Source organism: Anneissia japonica, unplaced genomic scaffold (assembly GCF_011630105.1).
Source record: "Anneissia japonica isolate Jap-2015-1 unplaced genomic scaffold, ASM1163010v1 scaffold165_len1371125_cov188, whole genome shotgun sequence".
In the NCBI taxonomy this organism is placed as follows: domain Eukaryota; kingdom Metazoa; phylum Echinodermata; class Crinoidea; order Comatulida; family Comatulidae; genus Anneissia; species Anneissia japonica.
Window position 1 is genome coordinate 550,706 of NW_022697648.1, and position 17,116 is coordinate 567,821.

At 33.6% G+C, this 17,116-nt stretch overlaps 2 protein-coding genes across 3 annotated transcripts; one reads left to right on the top strand and one right to left on the bottom strand.

The window, feature by feature from the left end:
• Positions 1-79: 79 nt before the first annotated feature.
• Positions 80-4,323, bottom strand: LOC117102278 (5-hydroxytryptamine receptor 4-like). Its single transcript, XM_033242511.1, has 2 exons — positions 3,982-4,323; positions 80-2,530 (listed from the first exon to the last, which is right to left on the bottom strand). Exon 2 carries the CDS (start codon positions 2,043-2,045, stop codon positions 1,014-1,016), a length of 1,032 nt encoding a protein of 343 aa, XP_033098402.1. The 5' UTR covers positions 2,046-2,530; positions 3,982-4,323; the 3' UTR covers positions 80-1,013.
• Positions 4,324-5,141: 818 nt separating this feature from the next.
• LOC117102279 (fidgetin-like protein 1) lies at positions 5,142-16,439 on the top strand. Of its 2 annotated transcripts, none has more exons than XM_033242513.1 (15): positions 5,142-5,249; positions 6,176-6,335; positions 7,363-7,493; positions 7,945-8,027; positions 8,780-9,296; positions 9,476-9,594; positions 9,786-9,886; positions 10,750-10,815; positions 11,075-11,183; positions 12,448-12,548; positions 12,789-12,868; positions 13,566-13,798; positions 14,646-14,865; positions 15,873-15,967; positions 16,126-16,439. In XM_033242513.1, the coding sequence occupies exons 2-15, from the start codon at positions 6,187-6,189 to the stop codon at positions 16,243-16,245; spliced, it is 2,124 nt and encodes a 707-aa protein (XP_033098404.1). In that variant the 5' UTR covers positions 5,142-5,249; positions 6,176-6,186; the 3' UTR covers positions 16,246-16,439. The 2 variants fall into 2 exon arrangements, with proteins under 2 accessions (XP_033098404.1, XP_033098403.1); XM_033242512.1 differs by having other exon boundaries at positions 5,145-5,207; positions 6,175-6,335.
• Positions 16,440-17,116: the final 677 nt, after the last annotated feature.

Consider the following 17,116-nt stretch of genomic DNA (forward strand, 5'->3'; position numbering starts at 1 on the left):
GGCCCCTTATACACATCTAGATGTGTATAAGAGACAGGCATACACCTCTTGTTTAAATACTGAAACTAAACAAAAATATGTGAATATATAATTCAAAATCCGGTCAAATAGGAACCTTTGTTAAAATTATGAAAATGTGCATATTCTCCAAAGGTTTAGGCCTATTTGCCGTACTGGAATTCTGAAGCCCTTTTCTTTTTTAGGCCCCTACTGATGGGCATCTTTTTGAGAATGGATTCTTTTTCGAGATTACTTGTGCAAATTGGAAGGTGGGGGGAGGGGGATTCTTTTCAAAATAAATGTTGTTAATGGGAATTGCTACAATAAAAGATTTTAAGAACTACTGAAGACATTTTCCAACCAATCTTCAATTAGACCTTTAAACCAGGAGTTGTTATCATGCCGACGACGATAGTTGGAAAACTAAATATATACATATAAATTATATATTATAAAAATCAAGCTAAAGAGTAGGAATCTTTTCGATGGGCTTCTTTTTGAGATTAAGCCCATTCGGTTTGTTTCGGTATACTATAGAAGAGGGAGGAATTGAATGATTGGGCGTTATAAACAAGGCGTTATAGAATAGTAGAATAAAGTTAATTTTAGATTTTAACTCTGACTTGTCGTTCGAATATTTCCTCCCGTAATTCCCTCTCAAATTACAATTATATGGCGAGCAAAATGGCAAACTGGTACTCTTAGTCTTACCAGTATACCTCTATATTACTTTGTGGCTCAGTGTTAATAATAGATGACTATATACCACTAGATTCACAAAACGAATTGTTCCAATGTAGATCTATACGATTTTTGTCATTGTATATCAACAAACTGGTAATCTGAACCGTGCATTGCTCATTACAGTATTATTGGACAGTATTTCGTTCCCATTCCAATTGATAATGTACATAATTAACGAGAAAAATCGCCGTCTGGTATCAGCAAAATATAGAACTTTACGATTGACTTTATGACGGCAAAAATATATATGCAGCTTATATGGAATGAATTTACACTCGTGCCGATGTTTTGAAACCGAGAAGTTTAAAAACAGCTACACGGAAAGGTTTATTAAAAGAAATGTAAATAATTGGATTGATCATTGAATTAATATAACCAAACCACGTGATAATCAGCCACACGGTTCGATTAATACAATAATTGCAGAAGGGATCAATAATGTTCAATATAAAAAACGGCAACCATAGAAGAATAAAGCAACCCATAATAATCAATATTGTCTGTGTAGCTTTTTTCTCCGAGCGACTCAATTGAACAATAATTCTATATTTTGTGCATTCGGTGCACGTTGAGGGGAAACTTTCCATCCGATACATCTCCTTTGCCTGCCTTAGTGCCGCTTTGTACACGTGCAAATAGGCTAACGCCATTAAGATACTTGGCAGGTAGAATGCGACTATAGAACCGACCACTGCATATGTTTTATTCACCATAAAAATGCAGTTTTCTGGCCCAAGTTCTAAAACAATTTCGCCAATTTCATCTGCAATACCAATAGTGTGCCAACCTAACTGAAGTGGTATGATTGCCAGAGCTGCTGGAATAATCCAACAGCAGATGATGGTAACACAATGCTGGCGCCTTTTTTGAACCCATTTGCCATATTTTAGTGGTCTGCATATGACCATGTAGCGATCCAGAGCAATATAACACAGATGAAATATACTTGTGGAGCAAAATGACACGTCCACTGAAGTCCAAATGCGACACATGGCATTTCCCAAGATCCATCTTTCATTGATAATATCAAGTGCTGACAAAGACATTACAAGAATCCCAACACATATGTCAGCGACACTCAACGACATAAGAATGAAGTTTGTTAAAGTTCGAAGATGTTCATTGAGGAGCAATACCAGACATATTAAGCTATTTCCAAGTAATGTCAGTAAGATTATCACTGTTAAACAGATGGCAATAAACACGTTTGCTATGTTCGACGAAATGCTACCGTCATCAGTCGATATCGTAGTATTCATTGTTAAAGAAATATCAATTTCTTGTTGCAATGTCGGTGACATTAGTGTTACTGTTATTTCAATGAAACATAAAGAAAGCCATTATTAGCAATAAAAACATTGTAGCGCCAAAATTATTTAAATTATCAAGAAACACGATTTCTTTTGAATAAGCAACATTGACAAACCACTACGATACGTTCTCGTCTTTCCAATTACTTCACGGCGAGAAGCCAATTTTAAGTGACACCTGACGTCATTAAACCCTGACGATATCGCTTACGTAGTTTTCATCCATAAGAGCGTATCTTTTTTTAATTATATCGGTAAAGAATAAGTTCATTGACAATTACTCTGCGTCGTATCATGGAGCAATAAAGAATCGGCCTTGGTTATTCATCAATATCTAGGGACCTGCAGAGCCTAGACGCCGGTAAAGACCGGGTCCAGCTAAGCCTTTTTCCTACTACCAGAGGCAAGTAAATTGGCGTGGATTACGTATTATAGTAAATACACATGATCGCCTTCAAGGAAGGTCCTTTTTCATTCTGTAATATAAAAAATAATAATAATAATAATAATAACTATTGAATCGGTGTTTAGCATCATAAGCATTCACCATTCCCATCTCCATCCTTGTTATTAGTATTAATGCACTGGTCCTATTAGTTGTTTATATCATTATCTTTATCACCCTTATTCGAATAATAATTATTACAAATTATATAAATATTGTTATCACATTTGGTTTTTAGAATTAATATTCGATCCATTATTATTGTTAATATCGTCGTCGTCGTCGCGCCGTTATCATTATCATCACCATTACACTATTATTATTATTATTATTATTATTATTATTATTATTATTATTATTATTATTATTATTATTATTATTTAACATTTATTTATAATAATATTGTTACAATTACTATTACTAGTCGTTTATTATTATTATTTTTTTTAATATTCAAAAAAATGAACTTAGACATTTTTTTGTTACGTTTAATTAACCATGGATTACAGCTGCAGTACGGACGCAAGTTTGCAGTATGAGGAAATAAATAGATCCACAAGTCGCGTGTCCATTCTTGTCAATCATTACCCGGTAATAGAATTCATGGTCACTCACAGTTCACAGGCTCTATGGTCAGTGGTCAGTCTGTCAGTTAAACCAGGGAGTTGGTTAAACCATGGGGGTATGGTTATTAAACTGGTCTTATGTATATAATATGGTTTTCTTAATAAATTCACGGTTGTACAATTTAGTTAACGAGGAACACTATTGATTTTGATTATAAGATTGTCAGGGAATTAAATTTCTCGAGCACGTTAACAGAAAGACCTTGTTATTATCAGATTTAAAACACTCGTTCATTCACCCTATTGATTTCATAATCATTCATTTTCTAATACGTAAGCAATTTTACCATTATTAAGCCTGTCCGTAATCTCATATCAAATATTGTTCTTCTAAACTTCTAAGTGATTTACTTTTTTCCTAAAGCTTGAATATGCCTATAGGCCTAGTTTCCAAGTACATCAAGCCTAAATTAAGACCACTAGGCCAGTTAATACTGTAAATTATAGGAATATTTTTCAATGTTGTGATGGTTCAAGATGATATGGGGTATGTTCGTTAACATTATCCTTTGCAGAAAGTTCTGTCATGATCGATATAGGTAAGCCTATGTTGTAAAAAGTGTATTTGAATGTAATCTATAAATTGAAGGACGCGTCATCGCATGATATCCTATTTATGAATAGTCCTCATAGGCCCTATTCTTAAGAAAATTCTACAATGAAGATAGATGCCTATTGATTCCAGATTACCAGCTAAATTCCGCTAATTGCAGACCACCACTGAGGGATATCGTTAAAGGAGGGAGGCCTACTAAACACAACAGAGAACTTAATGTTTGTCGTTTACGTAAAAGAATAGAAAATTGTCAAAATTTAAAGAAAAACATAAAATGACACAGAAATGATAGAAACTTACCAAAAACGACATTGTCTGAATAGTTTTGGTATAGGCCTATCCACAGCTTGGCCGCATGAGTATCATTAACAATTGCCATTAGACGGGACAAGTTACGGAGGATTTCTCCTTGCTTCTTGTTTAATCGGTTCTTCTAACCTTTTTGTATAATCAATCATCGAAAACGATTAAATTCTGCTGGTCATTACGTCACATTCCAATTAGAAACGATCACCAATCAGCACGCTGTTCGTGGGGCAGATTCAATTTGCCGAACTATTGGAACCATCGAACAATCGTTCTTTTTATTTATTGGTGGTCGCATAGACTTCGTGTTGCACAATATTTCTTTCGTAAGCGGATCCAGAGAAAGTTCTGGGTAGGGGGAATTCGAAGTGCAAAGCAATGAGTTGGAGGTGGGTCGAGGGGATGCTGGCAATTGTTTGAGACATCTGTTTAGATATGCTTGACACTGGTAAATGGAATAAATCGAAAATTATTCTTCTATCTTTTCCCCCCTTTTTTAGAAGGAGGGTGGGGAAGGGGAGACGGGCCCCACGCGCCCCGCCCCTGTAGCATCCGCTACAACATCAGTGGGAAAAGGGCCTGGAAGATCCCTTCATGAAATATTTTTGAAAAAATATGTGTATTAAAGCACATTACAACGGCGTGAAGTCTAAAGAAAGAGTACCAAATAAATAAAACATGTTTAGGGCCTAAGAAGAAGGCTTACAAATTAAAACAAGCTATGCCATACGAATTCGGTGCATAAGGTACTTCATTTTAAAAGAATTAAAATACTGTTCAAAGTAGTTGCATGGTTTAAAGAAGCGAAAACACTGTTTGGCTGTCATTATCTTAAGACTTAATTCCGAACCAACTTTTCGTAGCTTTTATCTTTCATAGGCCTAATGTTCTTTCTCTCACCAATGCAAAAACAAACAAGAAATCACAATTGAATCGTTCGTGAGCAGTAGGCCTATGTACAGGAATTGAATATCCAAATTTTGAATATTTCTTTTAATTACCTACCGTAGACCCAATGACAATTCTTTTTGTTTAAAGTCTAAATTAACGTTAACACCATTATGATTGATATCGCGAGGGCACTACTGACAATCGTACTGTACTCTGTACAACAAAACTTTAGAAAAGTTTTATGATGACAACCAATAGAGGGCGAAATGTTTAGCGCGGGAGTTGTTCCGATTCAAGCGAATGATGAAGATGTATTTTGGCTCTTTCGTAAGCTAACTACTTTCGTGTGGCTTAACTAAAGCATATCTTCGGTAGGCCTATGGATATTTGTGATTCCCTAGTAGTAGTAGAATTACTAAGCTAGGCTGGTCCGATTATTATAAGAGACAATTGTTATCATCGGTCGGGCCTAGGCCTACCACCACCACTCTGGAGGGATTGGACTAGGCTAGGCCAGAGCCTAGTGAATTAAGGCATGCTCTGTTAGTTAGGCCTAGGCCTAGCTACTAATTGCCAGCTCTAAACAGTCTTGCGGTAATGCTATAAATATATATAAATTTGTGTATATATATATATATATATATATATATATATATATAATAAAATAAAACTCGTAGAGATGGTAATAGATTTGCCTCAAAATTTATTAAGAAAATAGAAAGTATATATATATATATATATATATAAAATGAGTATGAATGCACAAAGTAGAGTCGTATACATTGACATAATAGACATAAGATAATTTTTTATTTCGAATATTTCGAGCACGTCTGTGCTCTTCCTCAGCAATGACACGTATGATTAAAAAAGCTTTACAAACTAGCAATAGGGGATAAACAATAACATTCTGTTCCAGCGACCTCCAGTTCTATATATATATATATATATATATATATATATACTTTTACTTTACTTTTAGGATATGGCCATCCATTGTTGGATGTAACCCTCCTATGATGATGTTTCCGTTATTGGTATTTCTTCATGTATATATATAGACTGTATAATGTATATTATAATGTATGGACACCTATTTTTTACATTTATATGTTGATCAGCGTAATCTTAACTGACAATCCATTTCGAATGTAATGAAATGCAATTCAGCTCGAGAAACAGATCCATCACACTCAGTGCTGATATTTTTGTGAATTTTATATATTTGTATATTTTTTTGAATAAAGAAATACCAGTTGATAATGAATGATAACAACACCTTTTTACACTTTTTTAGGCCTTTCAAGCATGAATTTATCAAACACAGAAGCATTTGCTTTAAATAAATGGCAAAGATGTTACTTCGATTTCAAATCAAGTGATGTAACTTGTGCTCAAAAAGCAAATGCCCTGAGAGGTATCTTGTCCCAGGTTAATGTTTCACATGCAGCTGGAAGGTAGTGTGGCTCTTTATAATTGTGTTTAACATTGTCATTAAAATGTTTTGTTTATCGATTTTCTTCTCAAATCAGAAATCATATCACAAATAAGTATAAAAGAAAAATTGAAATTGTAGGATCTGGGAGACTCTGATTTGATTAAGACTAGAAGTTGCAAGCATGAGGGCCATGTAGCAAATTAAGTACAGTAATTTATGAAAATTTGTAAAGAAAACAGAAGTATTTTAAACATTTTCCTTAAAATAAAAGAACAAAATCTCATTTTCATTTTTTTTATTTCCAAAAAAGTAATTAAAACTTTTCGCTTTTTGAATATCATTTTTATTGCAGAATTACATATACCGTTAAAACTGCTTAAAAGGAATACTTCCGTAACACCTCACTCTACTTCTTGACATCACTCTTGACAATCGTTCAACATCTTCTATGTTTCTTGTTTATACATCTTAGTCTTTCCTCCAGATGTGGCAGAGGCATGTTCATCTTTGTGCTTCTGATAGTGTTCCATTCCACTGCAGAGCTTATCTTAATATTGTCAGTGGTGGCAGCTTCAGTGTTTGTGGTAATAATTTTAAAATAAAATTGGCTTTTTTTTTTATAAGGGCCAGAGTTAAGTATTTCTAAGCCTGTCTTGCCACTTAATGCCAAAGGTTCTTTGTATGCATTTATTCATTATAATTGCTCATATACCTTATTGTTTTTCTTTCCAAATCCTATTCTAGTATACACTCTAAATTCTTAGGTTAGCTTGGACAGTCTCACCATTATGACACCTGTGAAGTAAATAGCCAATTGGCCTTTGATCAATCTGTGAAATGGTATGGTGGGGGGTAACTTTCTGTCTCAGTTAGTCCTTGATTTGCATTTTATTGGTCTTTGGTCTTTTAGTTAGACTAGGTTTGTTGTGTGCGACTTGAAGCCCTAAATTTCATACTAGCTGTGCTAGTCACTGGTAGCCAAATATTCTTGCAAATAATGGCTAATAATAATAATAATAATAATAATTTACTTTTTGTTGTTCTAGTATTTCAAGTAATGGTGCAGTGCTGCTGACAAAAAAATATGGAGGTCTGCTCTCAAGTTTAGTTGATTCACAAACTGAGCTGAATAACTATGCAGAGGGCGCACTAAGCCTCTGTTCTAATCATAGGAATGGTGAGCCTATGCATACTACAGTAGGAAGTTTTTTTATTATTGTATTACAACAATGTGACCTTAAGACTTGAAAAATCTACCGTTTTAAAATTTAATCCAAAGGTGTCTCAGACCTCAGAGAATGAGAATTCAATGCCTTCACATACTACGTAGAGTATCTACATGTGATGTTGATTCATAGTCCTACCATTCCCTCAAATTGAACGCTCCATAACATTTATTTCAGTAGATCTTCTCACTCTACCTGAGGCTGGATATGGTTGTTGGGAATAATTTGTATCTTTACTTGGTCAATATACCATATATAGTAATAAAATATGTTTGTTCATTTCATCTTACACTGAAATTTAATTGAATTTAATCCAATTGAATTATTAATAATTTTTTTTAATAAAAAAATTATCAATAATTTTTCATTACTGATTATATTTTATATGATTTGTTTCTCCAGAAAGTCAAGAATGGACAAGTTCTCTTACATCTGAAAGTTTACTCCAACATGAATGCATTCAGCAGATCCTAAGAGAAGCAGAGGTAAGCAAATGCTGTTTATTCCACTATAGTCCATTGTCAATCTTTCTTGTTTATTATTTAATTTGCGGTAAAAATTTTATTGAATTTAAGTAAATTCTAATTCATTTGTAGTTCAAGATTTGTGTTTGTTTTAGTTTGGAAACACAAGACTTTCAAATGCAAAGTTATAACATATAAACCACAAATATTCCATCAAGTTTTATACATTAATTTTTAGCAGCATAGTGAATTACATTAAAAATAGTTATAACTACTGTATACTGAACCACCAGCTCTATTCTATCAAGACACTCTCCCTGTGTGCTAAAATACCGTAAAACCTCAAATAGAAGCCCTGGGCTTTTTTTTTTTTGCAAACTTTTGATGGGCTTCTTTATGAGGCTACCTTTGCAAAGTAAAGAGGGGGGCTTCTTTTCAAAATCAATGCTGTAAATTTTTGAAATTATTACTATAAAACTACATCTGTATAAATCAAGCGCGTTTTCAAATTTTTCTGTTTCTTTGAAATTCATGTACAGTGTATGTACTGTACTATCTCAAGGCTACTTTTGCAAACTAAAGAGAGGGTATTTAATTCAAGATGGGCTTCTTCTTATGATTAGGCCTATTGGGCTTCTATTCGAGGCTTAGCCCATTGGTCTTCTATTCGAGGTTTTTTTTTGTGCCATGAATAACCCAACGTACTTTATTATTATTTATTAATTTATTTATATGACAAGCTCCTTGTTTAATTTCAAGTTTCTTTTTTGAAGGACTTCAAGGCAACTGCAAAAGAGGGATCCAATATCATTGTCACTAACAAACCAGAATGTGCTAGACCTCTAAATGTCCAGAAGAGTTATAATCCAGAAAATGTTAGATCATCATCAATGCAACATGATCCAGGCCTTCCAACTAGTAGCAATCAACCACGAGATGGATATAACAGGACAAAAACATTTAGTACTTATACTAACTCTAGCAACAACTCAATGTTCAACCCTGCATTATCAGTCTTTGGAAATCATCTTAAACCTGGACTGAAAGAAATGGAACAGTCCACTTTCAATTCAATGACTGGTGGAAATGGCAGGTCTAGTGTCAGCCAAAATAATCCGAATAGAACATTCTATGATTCATGTTCAGGGCCTAACAATCCTAATAAAAGGTTCTATGATTCAGGGTCTAAGAATCCTGTTTCAGATTTAGGACGACATAACCAATTTGGAAATAGGCTTTTTGGTAGTGAGATGCCACAACAGCAGTCTGGTAACAAGCGAAAAATACATGGTAATGATATTCTTTCGAAATACTTACTGCCGTCATCATCATCATTATCAAAATCTTAATCATCATTATGATAATAATAATAATTTTATTTAATAATTGTATTTTTGTACTATAAATATTACTAAAACTGGCAGTTATCATGTTTTCAAAAACTCTTTTCTTTTTCAATAATTGTTTAGATATGTATAGTCATCAAAATGCTCATGGCAGCAGAAAACCAAATACTGGAGGCTTTGAATATGATGATGCACCTCAAGCTAAGCAAGTTAACAACTTTGTTACAGCAAGGGACCAGTTGGTAAGGAAATATAATATTAATAGTAATTATAATAATAATGATGTTGATAATAATTATAATTATATTAATGATGATGATATAATAGTAAGTCCTTTTTGGTACAGTATTTATATATTTTTCCCATGTCTAAATGCCACAAAGTAATTTGCATTACAGTATTACACAAAGAAGACCTGTTTTGTTTTTTTCAGTCCATTAACAATCAGAAGAAAAACAGTGGAGGAAGAGGCAACAGTAGTGTAGGATCAACAGCTTCATATGGAGCCAGTCGAAAAGTGCTTGGAACTAACAGGTCAGAAAAATTTATGCTAATAATTTCCCTTGTCACTCAGTGTTGCTGTATATTTACTGTAAATTGGAAAATGCCAATATCATAAATTGACCAATGCATAGATAGCTCCTGGAGTCATTTAAAATACAACTTTTTTTTAAATTCTCTAGTCAACTGTTTAGCTATATTGTAGTGTACACATAACATTTAGTTGCATTTCTTAACGGTTGGAGGCACAAACATTTTTGTTTGATGATGACACATATCAGTACCCTGGGCAATTCTTTGCATCGGTGTAACCAGAATTAAGAAAGTAATTAAAAAATATATGGCAGGTTGATGAAAAATTGTAATTTGTGAGCACGTTTCATTGGTTTGTTTAGTAGTATAGGTCCTTCACTTCTTTAGTTTATTTTTTTAATGTATTCTACCTTGAGACATTGTTTATTGCCAAAGGTGCTATAAAACTAAAAAAGATTATTATCACGTTTGTTTTTAGGATCTTTTTTGTAAGAATGATATAGGATGTACTGATGTACTTCATTCAATCAACATTTATTCAATCAGTCAATGAAATGAAGTAATAACATAACATAAAGTACTGTACATGGATTGGTTAAGATTACTTCTAGAAGTTTGAACATGAACTTGTCTGGAGCTAACCCGTTACAAATACGATAATGAAAATAATTTTTACTTTATTTTATTCTCATAATCCAGATTTCTTTATTATTTACTTATCATCGTATCATCGTATCATGAAACTGAGATAAAATGTGAGTTTATAACATATATGAGAAGTAAGAAAAAGAAAGTGAATATTACTGTAATCTAAGGAAAAGAAATTTGGGATGATGATTTAATATTTTTTGTATTTATTTCAGACGTGGATTGCATAGTAAATTTGTTCCACCAATTATGAATAAGGAAGACACCAATCAGGAGAGAATGTAATTAAAGATAAATATTAGTGTTTGTATGTAGTTGTGGTTTCATTAAAAGCAACAATGAAATAAATATATATATATATATATATATATATATATATATATATATATATGAGAGAGAGAGTGAAAGAGGCTAATGTCGTGACATTTTTATTGCAATATATCTTATAACAATAGTGAATTCCAATATAAAACTAACAAACAAATTGCTTAATCAAGTGGAAATACTGCTACTGTACCATAAGAATTGTCTCTTTTTTAGGGGTACCAGCCAATTAACAAGTGGTTCTGCCGGTACTCATGACGATGAGCCTATTGATGAGCGTTTAAAGAATATAGATCCCAAAATGATTGAACTTGTAATGAATGAGGTAATTATAGGTTCCAAATTGTATTTTGTTTTTAATTTCACTTTTAAATAAATTATATACAGGGATGTAGTTATGGTAGGCGGGGACACCAAGCCTTAATGTTTTCCACCCAATCTAAAGCTAATGTCATGGCCTTCCACCCACCCTTATTAACCCACTTTTCCATCCTTAAAATCCACTTTTATTATTTGAGTTTACTAATGTTAACTCCCACCCACCCTTAAAATTTCTATAACTACCTTTAGTTTTTTTTACAGCTACAACCCTGTATATATGAAACACATGTACATTTTATAGATTACATCCATATTTTTTAGAAATACGCCTTTATTACATCCCCCCCCCCCAATCAATTAATTGACACTTATTATTCCTTAGGAAATAAATCATGTATTTTCATTTTATCAATCATAATTCGTACATGTTCAGGGGCGGATTTAGCCCTGTCTCTTATACACATCTAGATGTGTATAAGAGACAGGAGCTAACCCGTTACAAATACGATAATGAAAATAATTTTTACTTTATTTTATTCTCATAATCCAGATTTCTTTATTATTTACTTATCATCGTATCATCGTATCATGAAACTGAGATAAAATGTGAGTTTATAACATATATGAGAAGTCCCCCTTTTTGGACATCTCTGGATCCGCCCCTGATGTTAGGATCAATTCTACCTCCTCCCCCTCCCCTTTCCCAGCCTCCACCCACTTTAGTACAGTACTAAATTTACTAAAGTCCATAATATGTTGTGTTGTTTTGTTTTGTTTTTTTTTCTTTCAAAAAAACATTAAAAGTACCTAATATGTGCTTAATGTTAGTCAGTATTATTGCTCTCTATCCCACTCCCCAGAAGTAATGTTTTAATATATCCATTACCAAGTCAGCCACATAGTCTGTGTTATAAGATGATAGATCAATGCAGGGTTTGAATTTCCTCAAAATAGTCCATCAGCAAATAGTTGCTGTGGGCTATGGCTTTACTACAGCAATTTATTCTTCTACAACAACAAGCTTCGTAAATTTTTTAAGAATATGCCTATTCTATAAATGAAATTGTTAGGCCAGGAGACTTGACAGCAAAAAGCTAGCTGTCGAGCCTGCGATTTACAACAGCAGTGGAAGGCCCTTTCTACAGCAATTGCTGTTGGTTCTGTGTGGAAATTTGAACCCTTTCAATGTCAGCATATTTCCTTCCATCACTTCCACTTATTATAACATGTTAACACAAGTCTGTTACCAATTTCTTGTTGCTCCTCAGGTTATGGATCATGGCCCACCAATTCATTGGGATGATATAGCTGGACTAGAATTTGCTAAAGCAACTATTAAAGAAATAGTTGTGTGGCCTATGCTCAGACCGTAAGTACTACACTTTGTATGCCTTGGTTTTGTTTTTTTAAAAACATGTTTAAGATTTCATAGCCTAGGCAGTCTTGCATTTGAGCCCTCTTACAAGGAGAGCAGCAAGGATTTGAACCAGGAATCCAAGGATCCCTGTGGTTGAGTGCACACAATGACTAAAATGCCAGTTCAACTGAATATGTTCCTGTAAGGATATCAGTAATTCACGTTCCCTTGTTTTTTGGGTGTTTTTTTCAGGGATATTTTCCATGGTTTGAGAGGACCTCCAAAAGGATTGCTGTTGTTTGGTCCACCTGGTACAGGCAAGACACTCATAGGTTGGAGTAATAGATGTTTCCATTGTTTTAGCAGTTTTCCAAAGTATTTTTTAAATAAATTGACAAAAACTGTTTTATTAATGTTTGATTCAGATTAAAATTTGATATGAATTTATTTTAACCTGCCTTTATATAAAAAATAATAATGTTTTTAGATAGGAGATGAAAGAATACATAAATTTGATGAATCCTCAGATACTTGTATGGCTGGCTGACAACCCTTTCCTAAATGTTATTTACTTTTTATTACCTCCGCTCATGGGCGGATCCAGAGATGTCCAAAAGGGGGGGCCGAAAGTGGGGGCCGATCGAGACAACAATGTCCTAGGGGGTCCGGGGCATGCCCCCGTGAAATTTTTGTGTTCTAGACGCCGGAAAATAACATTTGAGGCGTTGTGGGCTATTATTTTTTTCTTTTCTTTTCTTTTTTTTTTTTTTTTTTCTTTTTTTACCGGCCCCCCCCCACCTAAATCCGCCCCTGCGGCAGAAGGAGCGTATGTATTCACCGCTGCGTATTGTTCCGTATTCACACAGGGCAGCTGTATGCACTCTATGGATTGACTGCTCTATTGGAATAATAATTCAATATTAATGAATAATAATTTACTATTTTCAATGTTTTCTACAAAAAACCAATACAGTAAATAATATCTTTCATACTTGAATAATGTTGTGAATATTTTTTTGTGCATTTCAGGCAAATGTATTGCTAACCAATCAGGGGCAACATTCTTTAGTATTAGTGCATCCTCCTTGACATCAAAATGGATAGGTGAGGGTGAAAAAATGGTGAGGGCGCTATTTGCTGTATCTAGATGCCATCAGCCGGCTGTAATCTTCATTGATGAGATTGATTCGTTATTGTCGCAGAGGTCAGCAGATGAGCATGAATCGTCGAGGAGAATAAAAACGGAGTTTCTAGTTCAATTGGTAAACAATTAATATCAACATTTATTGATAAAATTTATAATGATTATTATATTTAATAATTTTTTTTATTCTTATGCTTATTCTTATTCTTTTATTACACAATAGAATAATCTTGATGGGAGGGCCTGGTCTCTAAAGTAAACTTAATTACTATAACAATTGTTTGAGAACCACTCCCATCCAGTATAAAAAAAAAAAAAACATCGTTAAAATGTATGATAAAATATAATAGACAACACATCACAACATAGCACTTATAAAGGATGAAGGTATACCAGTTGGCTCCTTCCAATTTAAATTGAAATCGCCAACGATGAATACACCATCAAACATGCATAACATAGGTTCGAGAGAAAACAAAAAGTCATCACTGAAACTGTTCCAATAAGATATAGGCATGCTAGAAGGGGCAGTAACAAGCAACGAAAAGAAGCTTGCTACGAATTCCGGTAATTGAGAAACATACGACCTCATAGGGTGCTGCAGAATTAATGTTCAGATGAACTCCCCCGCCTGTCTTCTTGCCGGTCTCTGTATTCCTGTCATTGCGAATAATCTGATAATCATCTGGTATTCCAAGTTGACATGTCAGATGCTCATTATTTAGCCATGTTTCAGTTATGATAAATACATCAGGGTCATGAAAAGCAAGATGAGACAATAACTGTTTAGACTTATTGCATATACTTCTTGCATTGAATGTCAAAGTGGAAATAATATTTCGATTTCGAGAAGGTGATTCAGATGACATTGTGGAATCAGATGCCTCATTATTAGTACCAGATAAATTAGAGAAGAATGAATCATTCAATCATTCAATAAGTAAAATTATATATATTATGCTTAGGATGGTGCTACAACAAATTCTGAAGACAGACTGTTGGTGGTTGGTGCTACAAACCGCCCTCATGAGATAGATGAAGCTGCTAGAAGACGTCTAGTTAAAAGGCTATATATTCCTCTACCAGATGCTCCTGCAAGAAAACAAATTGTTGTAAACCTATTGAGTAAACAAGCGTATGTTCTAAATGAGGAGGAACTGAATGATATACAGCGTAAAACAGAAGGTAATTTTATAGATTATTGTTTTTTGGTGGAGGTCATGTCTTACCGATATTCAGTGGCAGATTCAAGGAGGAGGGCCCAGCTCACCTGAGCCACCAGTAAAATTTTAAAAATAAAAAGAAAATGGAGAAAAAAATCATAATTACCGGTACATGTATATTTAAATTTAAGTCTGAGATTGCTATTTTTTTGCCATCTAAGGGTGCCATGATTATAATTTTTTTACCATGGTTGGAGCTGAAGTGATCTAGACACCACGTCTGTGAAGTCCCTCCTGGCCCTCACTATTTCAAATTCCTGGATCTGCCACTGATATTGTCCTCCATCTTAATCTAATGCAATCTACTACTGCCCCGTTTTTTTCATTTTGCTAAATGCTATCTATCCCATCTTTCTTGGTCGCATTTTCCTCCATCTGTTCACATTCACATATTGTAATCTGTAATCTTGAATTTTTTGTCTAATTTGTCTTAGCTTTGTTATATGCGCTATCTTTAATTAAAAATCCAATTAAATCATTTAATTAAAGCTCTTTTAAAATCAAATAAGTTATTGTTTATATGATTTAATTATCTAACCTAATGGGACCAGAGGTTTCACCCACTGTACATATACAGTAGTTAAAATATTGTTTGATTTTATTTATTCAATATGTTCTATGAAATACATGAAAACAAATAAACATAAACTGATCATATCACAAAAGAACATAATAGGGGTAACCCAAAAGACAATTACAGCTGAACTTGCCTAAGTCGAATCCAAAATGGCATTGAAAAATTGTTCGACTTTAAGTGAAAACACAACAATTTGGTAAGAAAAATAACATTGACTTAGAAATTATTTGAGTTAAGCAGAGTCGACGTAGGCAAGTTAAACTGTATTTCCGTAGGGTTCTTACTGACGAGAAATGAACACATAATTAAGCAAAATTGAAAAAATATATATATTTTTAATGAATAAAATTAAATAGGATAAGTTGGTCATGTTTTATTTTTAATTTCTTGAGGTTATTCTGGTGCTGATGTTGCCAACTTGTGTCGGGAGGCTGCTCTAGGACCTGTAAGGTGTATCAAAGATATTCAACAAGTCTCTGCAGACCAGGTAAAGACAACAGTATCTAATATGTGTTATACTGTTTTTCTTCTGCAATTATTAGAGTTCTTCTTTGGATGGTGTGTTAGTGATATAAAACGGTTGTACATTCTTTACAATTCACTGTCAATCTCTTGTTGTACTAATGGAGTTTTGTTGTATTACAGGTTCGTCCAATACTCTTTGAAGATTTCCAAGCGGCTCTAAAGACTGTTAGACCAAGTGTCTCCCAACAAGATCTTAAGATCTACTTAGAATGGAATAAACAGTATGGCAGTGGTTCTTGATTGAAACACTGGTAAACAAAGACTAAAAAGCAAGTGTCTTGACACTATAACTCTAATATCTACTTACACAACAGAATAGAAATATGGAATCATTTTAAGCAGAAGACAAACAAAAAGAAATCGTCCATTTATAATACTGTGAAGAAGGGAGGAGGAGCTCCTATGATTGAATTAAAGAAATTATATGTACAGTACCAGAAAGTCACTTTGTATTATGTCCAGTACAGTATTTGTGTATAGTCTTATATTATGTATATGAAATAGATATTATATACTAGTACTTCAAACATAGAAAATGTGACCTGAAAGTTATTATATATATATATATATATATACTGTATATATATATACTGTATATATATACTGTCTCTTATACACATCTTTTGAGCCTACAGGTACCTGCTAAATGGTAATAATTGATGGGGATTTGTAGTGCCAACTTGGTCTCTGCGCTGATGCTTCACAAAACAAAAACTGACACCACGAAACTCATAAAACTATAGAGGAACCATCACCATTGCATCGTTTTCTTGCAATAAGACCACTAACAAGCAGTGGTTTGCAAGATCATGACTCCCAGATGCTCAAATGATAATGGCATCTAGTTTAGAGCCATTTAGATTTAAAAGATTTCAAAAAAGACATTAAAACGAAGTAAAAATTTGAATTGCAAAAATTACAACAGACAATTATATCAGAACATCAAAAAGTATGAAAGTAAATTCAAATAAAATGTTTAAGCTACAATGACACAAGAAAGTGCAAGGGACCCTAAAAAAGGACATAAACGACATAAGCAAACACGGAAAGACATCCGGGAAAGGAAAAAACACACATGGGGGGTTTCGCCAAGTGTTGCTATAAGAGAGAG

What these genes read in the sequence shown, in the direction of transcription:
- LOC117102278 (XM_033242511.1), bottom strand. Translation starts at nt 2,045, where the DNA reads ATGTCACCGACATTGCAACAAGAAATTGATATTTCTTTAACAATGAAT.
- LOC117102279 (XM_033242512.1), top strand. Translation starts at nt 5,145, where the DNA reads ATGTTTAGCGCGGGAGTTGTTCCGATTCAAGCGAATGATGAAGATGTA. An exon ending in TAACAAGCGAAAAATACATG is followed by an intron (nt 9,297 to 9,475) that starts GTAATGATATTC and finishes ATAATTGTTTAG; the next exon opens with ATATGTATAGTCATCAAAAT. An exon ending in TTGAACTTGTAATGAATGAG is followed by an intron (nt 11,184 to 12,447) that starts GTAATTATAGGT and finishes GTTGCTCCTCAG; the next exon opens with GTTATGGATCATGGCCCACC.